Source organism: Mesitornis unicolor, unplaced genomic scaffold, assembly GCF_000695765.1.
Source record: "Mesitornis unicolor isolate BGI_N332 unplaced genomic scaffold, ASM69576v1 scaffold13618, whole genome shotgun sequence".
NCBI classification, from domain to species: domain Eukaryota; kingdom Metazoa; phylum Chordata; class Aves; order Mesitornithiformes; family Mesitornithidae; genus Mesitornis; species Mesitornis unicolor.
In genome coordinates this window covers 5,918-16,502 of record NW_010202620.1, presented here as the reverse complement: position 1 = coordinate 16,502, position 10,585 = coordinate 5,918, and the positions used below count along the sequence as shown (strand labels likewise).

Sequence of the window (10,585 nt, the reverse complement as noted above, 5' to 3'; positions counted from 1 at the left end):
AGTGCTTGACAACCCTTTCAGTAAAGAAATTCCTCCTCGTATCCAACCTAAACCTCCCCTGGCGCAACTTGAGGCCATTACCCCTTGCCCTATCACTTGCTACAAGGGGAAGAGATAGACTCCACCTCACTAGCCCCTCCTTTCAGGGAGCTGGAGAGGGCAACAGGGTCTCCTGCTCAGTCTCTTCTCCTCCAGACTAAACAACCCCAATTCCCTCAGCCACTTCCCATCATACTTGTGCTCTAAACCAGCTCTTCACCAGCTATGCTGCCCTTCTCTGGACACGCTCCAGCCCCTCAATCTATTTTTTGCAATGAGGTGCCCAAAACTGAACACAGGATTCAAGGTGTGGCCTCATCAGTGCTGAGCACAGGGGAAGGATCCCTGCCCTGCTCCTGCTGGCCACACTATTCCTGATGCAGGCCAGGATGCTGTTGGCCACCTTGGCCACCTGGGCACATTGCTGGCTCATGTTCAGCTGCTGTCCACCAACACCCTCAGGTCCTTTTCCTCCAGGTGCTCTCCAGCCACTCGTCCCCAAGCCTGTAGCACTGCATGGGGTTATTGCAACTGAAGTGCAGGGCCCGGCTCTTGGCCTTGTTGAAGCTCATCCAATTGACCTTGCCCATCGATCCAGCCTGTCCCGAGTTCCTCTGCAGAGCCTTCCTACCCGCAGGCAGATCAACACTCCCACCCAACTTAGTGTCATCTGTGAACTTACTGAGAGTGCACTTGATTCCCTCACCTATGTCATTGATAAACATGTTAAACAGAGCTGGCCCCAGTACCAAGCCCTGGGGAACACCACTTGTGACTGGCTGCCAGCTGGATTTAACTCCATTCACCACAACTCTTTGGGCTAATATCTCCAGGATGAATTTCACTCCCTGATCTCCCATCATCTTCTCCCCCTGGGTCACTAACCATTTGTTCTTGACAAGAGGGAATTTTCTCCCCTGGCCACAGACCTCTCCAGCTACCTTAGCTCATCCCACAACAAGCTGCTGTGGTTGCACCTTCAGGCAACAGGCAAAGTCGCAGGAGAATCAGTAGGTGAAGGACTGAGTTTCCCAGAAATAAGAATAGAGACCATAAGAAATGACTTATCAGCCCACTGACACTCGGCATGCAGAGATCCCCCCATCACACCGTGCTGTGAGTGCTGCCTGACAGGAGAGGCTCACTCCAAATAGTGCAGGAGAGCTGGAGGTCAAGGGAAATGCAGACTCTTCTCCATGGCGGCTGCCAAGAATGACATTTATAGCCCATAACATTTAACCTCAGGCCCCTCCAGGCAGACACATAGCCCCAGGGTCTGAGACTCCTGCAGTTTTTCTTCAGATTTGCAAGGCTGCCTCATAGAAGGCAGATGCTCTGCCTACCACTGAGCTCCCTGGAGACGCAACCGCCCCAGTGATGGTGTACAGCAGGACAACAAAGTCCTGCCCTGCTTTGCCCTTAATGAAACAGGGTTTTGCACACACTATCGACGCTAACTTTCCTTGCCAGCCACTGGAGAAGTCAGAGGAGTTTCCACCCGCCAGACAGCTGAAGAGCAAGGAGGCACCGAGACCACCACAGCAATGCCCTACGACCAACCTGCTTTGGGGAATAAACTCCTACGCTTTCTACCCAGAGGTCTGGGCTCCTAACTGGCAGCAGCTGGGACAAGAATGAGAAACAAAGACAACAGTGTAGAAATTTGTACTATAAGCTATGCCAAGGCATGCAAGGAGAAGGTCTTGAAGCCTTCATCACTGAGTGTCACCACCTCAGGTCGCATCTACGAAGATATTTGGCCAAGCCAACCAGCCTCAGATGCTGGGGCAGCTCTCAGAGCATCACTCTGTGGGCTTCATGGGGCTGGGGCTGTGAACTGGATGTCACCACCACGATGGTTATAGAGACAAGCGAGGGGCAGTGATGTGCTGTCAGTGGGACTTGGCAGGGCTCGCTGGCACACAGACTCTTTGGGGCACAGCCAGTATTTGCTTATAAAACACTTTCCAGGATGCTCCTCGCAATAAAGAGTACAGGATATTTCCACATCCACGTTTCTCGGCAAGGTCTTGCTGGTTTCAGAGGCAGCAATTTCAAATACGCCAAAGTGCAGATTTTTATACGCTAACACTGAAGCCGAACACAGTGACCACCAACGAAGCCCCACTTGCATGGGGGCAGCACCCAGACCGGACGTTTCGCCGAGTGTTTCTACCGATATCTGCACCCAGCAGGGACAACGCTGAGATTTCTCCCGTAGGTTTCAGAACCAAGGAAAGGCTAGTGAAATATTTGGGGCGGGCTGGCAGAGACAGGGCAGGCTGGAAGGGAGCTGCGGGGTACAAACCAGCCCCCATTTGCCAGGAAGAAGAGAATAAGATGATCCTACCTTTTTAGGAGAGAAAACACCCAAGGTGCCTCCATCCTCCCTCATGGCCACCCCCATTTCGGCCAGCAACGCTTCCCTGAAGAAAGGGCAAGAAAAGCCTGTCAAAGCCCTGCAAGTCCAGCCCCAGGATGGGACTCGAGCCCATGGGCTTGCCCCATGGATCACAGCCATAGGGCGTGCTTCAGCTCCCTCCGTGCCTCAGAAGGGCTTCCCAGAGCAGACCACATCCGTGCAGGACAATGTGGTGGGCACTGCGGCAGAGGAGGAGAGATGCCTGGGGAACCACACCTCATCCCATCCCATCCCATCCTGTGCCTTCCCATTCCACTCACCGCTCCATCCGGATTGCTTCTGTCCTCCGCAGCTTCTCCTCCCATGTCTCGTTCAGCTCTGCGATGATCTTCTCTGTTTCCTGGCAAGCATGGGGTTAGCAGAGGGTTAGCGCATCCTACGGGCAGCAGACCTGCCCAGTCTGCCCAGCACACCGCAGCGGGACACTGGTCCCAGGTTCAGGCTGGTTTAAATGAGTCACAGCAGCATTTCACCCACGTCTTTCCATCATCCCTGTTTTTAAAGAGTGAGGCACGAAAACCAGCCTCTCCATCCCCTCACTGCTAGTGTGCTCCTGTGCCATCCTGACCCAGGAGCACCCACCCCAAGCTGGGAGCCTGGAGCACCCATACCGAGCCAGGAGCACCCATCCCTCAGTGCAAGTTGAGCTGAGTCCTCTGTTCTGCCGGGTGCCAGCCTCTTACCTTGAGCCTTTCGATGGCCTCTTCGCTGCCCGGAGCAAACATGATGCGCTCGTGGAGGCTGGCAACGGAGGCGGCGCGGCTGGATAAGGCTGAGAGGGAGGAAGAGGGGCTGATCCCGGCGATGGCGTTGGTCACTGTGGAGAGATTGTCATGGCGGTGACTCAGCTCTGCCCCTTGAGCATCATTATTGTTCTCAAAGTCGGACACATCTACGGGCAGGGAAGGAGGGATGGGCCAGGGGAAGACACACGGGCAGGAATAGAGAGAGAAAGATAGAGACAAGAAAAGGTGTTGGGAAAACAAAAATAAAGAGCGGCCAGGTGCAGCGAGAAGAAAGCCAGGAGTTACAAGGAAAAGGCGCAGGCGACAGCACAGAGGCGCAGGCAGCAGCAGGGCAAGGGCACACACGTCTCCCCCAGCCAGACAGTCTCCCAGGAGCACAGGGCTGTTTTGGGAAGCAACTGTGGGAACAGCCCCTGAGCCTTCCTGGGCTCCCGAGGGTGCTTTTTGTGCACCACCAGCTCTTGCAGTCATCAGGTCTGGGATCAATTGCCCCCTCCGAGAGTGTGCCACTGCCCCCTCATCTGCCCCCAGCACCGCAGCCCAGGTGGTTTTCCCTGCCCGGCTGCCCCAGTGGAGCTGAAGCATGAGAAGGGAAGGAGAGGAAAGGCAGTGGCCCACACCCCACAAAGGAGCCATGGGATCCCCTGCCACCCATCTTCATCAGCCCAGGCCCAGGGGAGCCAAGGCAGGAGGGGATGAGCCAGGTTACCATCTCCCCAGTGGGTTCAACCCTGGGCAAAACCCTCCCAGCCATCACTGCATGCCTCTCTGCTGGGAGAGCCCTGTGCCAGCCCACCCAAGCGCCACACTGGGCTCCAGTCCCACGAGCCTCAGTGCCAGCAGAAGCGGCAGCAGCAACACCAGTGACAGGAACCATCGCGACAGCACAGAGGAAGGCATCCCTGTGGGGACTGGGCCCTTGGCACGGCACAGGAGGGCCACTCATCCCTCCGGGTGCTAGCCCCGGCCCAGGGGCTAACTGCGACTCTGCCGCCATCCCCTTTGCCAGCTCCATGGGCTCTCCCTCAGCCAGGGCTGGCTACCAGAGCCCTTCCCCATGCCACACAGGTGCTCTGGGTGCAGCCTATGCCTCCCGAAAGCCGCGAAGCAACAGAGAGTACCAGTGATGGGGAATACACACATTTGGATCCTCCCGCAGCAGGGTGGGCTAAGAGAGAGAGAGAGGGCAGGGAGCGGGGGTAAGACAGAGAGAATAGAACAAGAGGGGGTTCATCTCAGTAGGGTTTCCGACAACACACGGAGGAGAGGCCCCAGGCAGCCCCAGGAACACCTTCCTGGCACCTCTGCCGAGCACAGGATGCTGAAGATAGGCGGCAGAGGCGGGTGAAGGGGAAGTCTGCCGGGTGTCAAGCAGCTCCTGCTGCCAGGAGTGGGCCGGGGGTTGTGGCTGCATGACAGGGGCCAGCCATGGCCACACTTTGGCAGCGCAAGGCTGCCAGCAGGGCAGGAGGCAGAGGGGATGCCAGCCCCCTTGGCCTGAGGTGGCTCCGGGCGGTACCTACTGTCAATGATGTCCCCGAGGCCCTGGGCATAGAGGAGGTCACGCAGGCGTGCCACCTCGTCCTTCAGCTCCCGGATCAGCTTGTTGTTGGGGTCCTCGTTGATGACAGCGTTGCAACGGATCTGCTTGGCGCGGTCGGCGTACCTAGGGAAGGGCAGAGCCCTGAGTGGTGGCAAGGAGCAGGGACAGAATCCCAGCTGCTGGGCAGGCAGGTGGGAGTGCCACCGAGCCCCTTCAGCCACCGACCCTTTGGAGGGTCCCAGCGCCGGAACAATCCTTTGGCCTCTTGACCCAAGGCCAAGGCCAAGGTCCGGAGGTTGCAGGGTGCCCCAGTGCCCCTTCCCAGCCACAGATGCCGCTGAACCTGGCAGTGCCTGGGTTTCAGGGATCTCCCCCAACCCTTGCCCACTGTGGGGGGACAAGGGTCCTCCTTCCTACCTGAGGGTGCTGAGGGTCTCATCATAGTTGATGTCGGCAGGACTGAGAGCAGCCACCATGGCAGTCCTGGAGTTGCCCCCTGCCCGGAGAGATACACCCAGATCAGGGAGGTGCTGGTCCCTGTGCTAGCCATCCCCCTCCACTCAGCAGCCGTGCCCACCACCAGGCCCAGCCTCCTGCTGCATCCTCACCCAGGTTCTCCCGCAGCAGCCAGGTCAGCACTGAGTCCCGGTAGGGGATGAAATCGGTCTTCTTCTTCTTTTTGTTCTGGGGGACAGAGAGCAGAGGGAAGGGCTGTCAGGCTGCCTGCTCTCTTCAAAGAAAGGGTGACAGCCAGTCCCCAGCTGTGGGGACTCAGAGGATGATGGCTCTGCCCAGCAACTGCCACCTCGGTCAGCTCTGCTCAGCTACACAGGTCCTGCCTGCAAAATGCCTTGCCTGGGCCAGATGTTTAACCTGTGGCCAGGTGGTACTGAGAGCCAGTGGGTGAGGAGAATGCCAAGAGCTCTGCCAGTCCCTGGGAGAAGTGTGGCAGGGGCCTGGGTAGGGCCTCACCCCCAAACCACCCTGAGACCCACTCCTTTTGCACAAACCACCTCCCTTCCCCAGCCTGGCTGCGGCACCTACCTTGTTTGGCCCCGAATCCTGCAAAGAAAGTGGAGAGAGCATTTCAGTGAGCTGCCTCCTCCTCAGCCACCACCACAGCTCCCTGTCCCCCAGGCAGAGAGCAACAGGCATAGGTCCCCGGGGCGATGACAGCCTCACCAGCTTGTCCCAGCCCCGGGGACAGCTCAGGATGTATCTGTCCATCCCTTGGAGCTGGCATGCTCCATCCCTCAGGGCTGAGCCCATCCCTGCCAAGCTGAGCCCATTCTCTCTCTCTGTTTCAGGTACCTACCATTTCGGCCAGGGCAGAGATGACTTTCCCCAGTGTGGTCAAGGACTTGTTGATGTTTGCTCCTTCCTGGTAGAGAGAGGACAAGCCCAGATGCTCAGGCCCCATTTTAGAGCAGCACTAAAGACCAGTGCATCAGGAGGATGGGGAAGTTCCAGTACGGGGTGGGTAAAGGTCTTGCTGGGTAACCAGCACCTCCCAGCTGGGACTCATGAAGACCCCAGTGGAACTGGCACTGGGCAGCTTTCAACCAAAAACCTATCAAGGATTTTGGCAGCACAGCAGGCCAGGAGCCAGGCAAGGAAAGGAGATGTTGCAGTTGGGGCCAAGGGGCAGGATGTGTTGCCCCCGCCCTGGCAGAAGGGGACCTTATACCAGCTCTTACCTTCAGCCTCGTGCCCTTCGCACCAGTGGAGTCAGCTCGCTCGCTCCCCGCCAGGTCCACCAAGCTGATTTTGCTGACCTGCGGGCAGAGGCCAGGCTGTCAGCCCTGGCAGGCACAGCGAACCAAGATCTGACATGCAGCAAAGACCTCCTGCAAGGTGACACTGCTCTGAAGGCAGAGGTGGGCTCTGCAGGGCCACCCTTGCTGGGATTTGGCCAGGAGCAGGGCTAGCATCCTTGCAGGAAGGGCTGGAGGACACCAGTGAGGTCTCAGCATGTGCCGGGGACTTATCTCCATCCTGTTTCCACCCTCCATCAGGCCCCACCAGCTCGTCCTGGGTCCGAGCACACCTCACCCCGAGTCCCCCAGGCTCTGCTCGCACCTTCTCAGTGGTGATGTCCGTCTCGGCGTCGTGCCGCTTCTGCGTGAAGATGATGTTGAACACAGCATGGGAGCGGCTGCTGGTCTCGTTCATGTTGGTGGCGGCCACCGTGCTGCGGGAAGAGGAGGGCAGGGAGGTGTGACACTCTACAAGGGACACTAGTGCTGGGGCCAGGGTTCATTTCAGGACAGGGTACATGATGGAAAGGCAAATCTGGAGGACGAGAGAGGACTTTGGGAGAAGACATGCAAAAGTTCAGGCCATCTCCTGCTGGCTCCAGGGTGTTTTGAGAGCAGGAAGGAGGTAAGGTGAAAAGACGTGGGGGGTACCCAAAGCTCAGACACGAGGCGACAGTCACCTCCAGAGCAGTCAGAGCAGCAAAGCAAGGTTGCTAAGCAGGACCTTCCGGAGATGCCTGCAAGCTCTCCAAATCCTGCACATCTCCTCCTCCTCCAACTCACCGGGCCTTGTTCCCAGAGTCCATGAGGTCCTGGATGTCATTGTAGGAGGTCACAGCCAGCTTGGAAAGGTCCTCAACATATGGACCCATAAGGGGATGCTCCCTCACCCGCAGGTTCCCCTTGTTCTTGGGGTTCAGGAGGTCCCTCACACGCTCGCAGTAAATCTCCATGTAGCTCACCTGGAGCAGAGGACAGGGGGACGCTCAGCACGTGGGCAGAATTGGGCCCTGCCAATCCACCCAGGGACAGGATCCCCCTCCCAAAAGAGTGGTCTGCATACTGGCAGGGCTCACGTGGGTTGCCTACCTCCACGGAGTAGGACATGTTGTCGTTGGTGGTGTCGTTGATGCGGGAGAAGAGGTCCTCACATAGCTGCAGAGAGAAGAGCCAGGCCACTCAGCATTCGCCAGAAGGATGCTCCTCACCCATGATGCCCAGGCCACGGGCATTTCTAGCTTCTCACCCCAAAAACCAGACACTCTGAGTGCTGGGACAGCTCCTGGGGAGCTGGCAGAACCCCCATTGCCGATTTGAGTGGGCTCAGCATCTTCAGAGCCCTGCCAGTGCCTGCTGGGCCACCACAGGGCAGCTCTCGGCCAGCACAGCTTGTGGGAACTCAGTGCTTGGACCACTGCTGCTCACAAACACCAGACACATGTGGCCAGCCTGTGATTCACCCAGCCTTGGCAGAGTCTGGCGTGACTCCCCTTGCCCTGCTCCCTTCTTCCCTCCCTGCTCCCCTTTTCCTTTGGGCATCTTGCTGGGACCAGGCAGCTTTGCAGCTGGCAGTACCTGTGGGATGATGCCTTGCTGGTCCTTCTCCTGCTTCCCCATCATGGTGTAGGATTTTCCGGCGCCTGTCTGCCCGTAGGCGAAGATGCAGACGTTGTAGCCTTCGAAGGCGTGCTGCAGCATCTCCTCGCCAATGTCCCGATACACTTGTTTCTGGGATGCATAGTTGATGTCTGCGGGCTGCAGAGAGGAGGGCACAAGGAGAAATTTGGCACAGACGTTCTCCTGCCTCTCCCCAGCCCGGTGCCCCAGGTGGGCTCAGACCTCCCATTGCTTACCGTGGTGTGGGACCAGTAGGAATAGTCAAAGCTGAAGCTTTTTGGTGTCTCTTTGGGCTGCTTCGGGTTCAGGATAGCTGGGGGCAAACAGATGGGAACATGAGGTCACCTGGCCACCCCTGCCACCCTATCCCACTCCTGAGGGGAGGAGGGTGATGGGGTTCAGTCCAAATCGGTCCTGGAAAGTGGGACCAGGACCCTCCCGATGGGTCCAGAGCCCCCAGACCCCAACGGTCCCAGCAGAGGAGCTGGGTGCCATGGCCGGCAGAGTCAGCAGCACCCCAGGGAGCAGGGTTGTGCCTTGCCCAAACATTCTGCACAGTGGAGGGGGCATGGCCCCTTCCCTCCGGCTCCTGCTTCAGCACCTGCCCCTGGGATCCCAGCACCAGCGGATCACAGCCTTCCCTCGCCCTGCAGCCATGGCATTGGCACTGCGGGGTGCAAGCACTCGTGGCCCCATTGGGGCTCCCCCCCTCCTCCCCTGCGCCTTCTTTCGGGTACCAGCCCCAGCAGGTGACGAATGCCTCGTGTCACACCACCAGCGGAAACAAGAGCCTGCTTTTTCCCATCCCCTGCCGAAAAGGACGTTGCCATGGAAATTGGAGACTGCATCACTTCTCTTCCTCATTCGCTATTTTTTTTCCACCCCATAGAGCGTTTACGATGGGGTTTTTTTTGAAACAACAGATGCGTCAGAAGAAACCCAAACCAGCAGGGCAATCACGAGATCCAGCCACCAGCCATGGCAGGCGACATTGAAACGACCTTGGGGGCCAGCACAGCAGCACCTGTGCCCACAGCCCTGCCACCAAATTCCTCCTCCATTGCTACCACAGATTCTTGCCCTGAGAAGGATCCACCACTTCTGGCCCAAGATCCATCCATCCCTGCCCGTGAAGGCAGGTGGAGAGTGGGAAGTGGGGGTCAGGATCCAGCCCCAACCACAAAACACCAGCACGGTGCTGCCTGGATGCTCTGTGCCATGGGCAGGAGCCCGGCTCCAGCACCAAAGTGGCATTGGGTGCCGGCTCCCTCTCTGCTGCCCACAGACAGCAGCGTGACCAGGATGCTCCGCGTGCCCCCCGCATCCCGGGACAGACCAAGCACCAAAGCCAGAGCTGCTCCCGCAGGAGAAAGGGCTGGGAAGCGGCATCTCCACAGCAGCCACCCACGCAGCAGCGGCAAACAGGGACTCAGAGGTCCCCACCAAGATCCAGTCCAAAATGGCACCAGGCCTTTCCAGGCAGCTGCGGGGGCTGCCGCCCCTGCTGGTGCCTGGTCGGTGTGTGGAAGGCATGCGAGATGCTGGGGGAAACATCTCTGGTGGCTCCTGGGGTTCACCCGGCAGCTCCACCGTTCCACCCGCCCCTGGGCTCTCTCTCTGCCCTGCAGAGATGGCCCTTGCCAGAGTGAACAGGAACATCGCATCCTCCAAAAAATGAGTCCGACAGGGGGCAAAAGCAGGAGCAAGCAGGATGGGGCCACACAAGGCGGCTGTTCTGCAACCCAGTGCCAGCTCACGGCGGGCACGGGGCAGAGAAGCAGCCGGGGACAGCACTGAGCAGCTCCGGGCATCCCAGCTGCAGGCACCCAGCTGGGCTGGCAGGATAGAGATGGGGACATGGTGGAGATGGGAGCACACCAGGGGCGGGGGGTCTGCCATCCTTGAGCTGGACCACTCTCCCCATGTCCCTGTCATTCCCATTTATTTGCCCCCATGGGGCTGGATGCCACTGGTGAGGATTTTTCATCTCCTGTGACTGGGCTTTTGCTGCGAAAGATTCATGCTCTGACCAAAAATGAGGGGGGAGAAGACAGACATACAGACAAGAGCAGAAGGAGAAAAACCTCTGGAGGTGACTCCTCTCGGGTTCAAAGAGCCAGTGGCATGGCAGAGCATGGCGAGTGGGCAAGGACCGAGCAGGATAAAACCCGAGACCCACAGGAGAGGAAATAAATTGCTGTATTTTAAAGCCCGAGGAGGCACAGCTCCAGCCAGAGAATATTAATGGCCTCGTGGGATGAAAGCTGGGGTCCCTTCCTCGCCGTCCTGGTGGGAGCTGCCAAGAGAGGGGCTGGGGGTGTTGGTGGCTGGGGGGGCGATCCCCACGTCCCCGCGGCAGGGGGGATGCCACAGGAACAAAGCGGCAGTGTTGGCGGGTGGGCAGGAGGCCACGCGCAGTGAGCCAAGGGGGCGGTGGCTGCGAGTTTGGGGGGAAATGGAG

General features: G+C 58.6%; 1 protein-coding gene across 1 annotated transcript in view; it reads right to left on the bottom strand.

Moving 5' to 3' along the window:
• Positions 1-10,585, bottom strand: part of KIF1A (kinesin family member 1A) — a gene marked incomplete at both ends in the record, with an annotated part of 16,691 nt that overhangs the window by 4,629 nt on the left and 1,477 nt on the right. Inside the window, 15 exons of the mRNA XM_010190456.1 lie at positions 2,390-2,465; positions 2,722-2,801; positions 3,145-3,278; positions 4,349-4,375; positions 4,731-4,873; positions 5,168-5,246; positions 5,359-5,434; positions 5,795-5,812; positions 6,066-6,131; positions 6,448-6,525; positions 6,830-6,941; positions 7,291-7,469; positions 7,597-7,662; positions 8,083-8,262; positions 8,361-8,437. Of these exons, the coding sequence (XP_010188758.1) occupies positions 2,390-2,465; positions 2,722-2,801; positions 3,145-3,278; positions 4,349-4,375; positions 4,731-4,873; positions 5,168-5,246; positions 5,359-5,434; positions 5,795-5,812; positions 6,066-6,131; positions 6,448-6,525; positions 6,830-6,941; positions 7,291-7,469; positions 7,597-7,662; positions 8,083-8,262; positions 8,361-8,437 (1,391 nt within the window). The remainder of the gene's footprint in view (positions 1-2,389; positions 2,466-2,721; positions 2,802-3,144; positions 3,279-4,348; positions 4,376-4,730; positions 4,874-5,167; positions 5,247-5,358; positions 5,435-5,794; positions 5,813-6,065; positions 6,132-6,447; positions 6,526-6,829; positions 6,942-7,290; positions 7,470-7,596; positions 7,663-8,082; positions 8,263-8,360; positions 8,438-10,585) is intronic.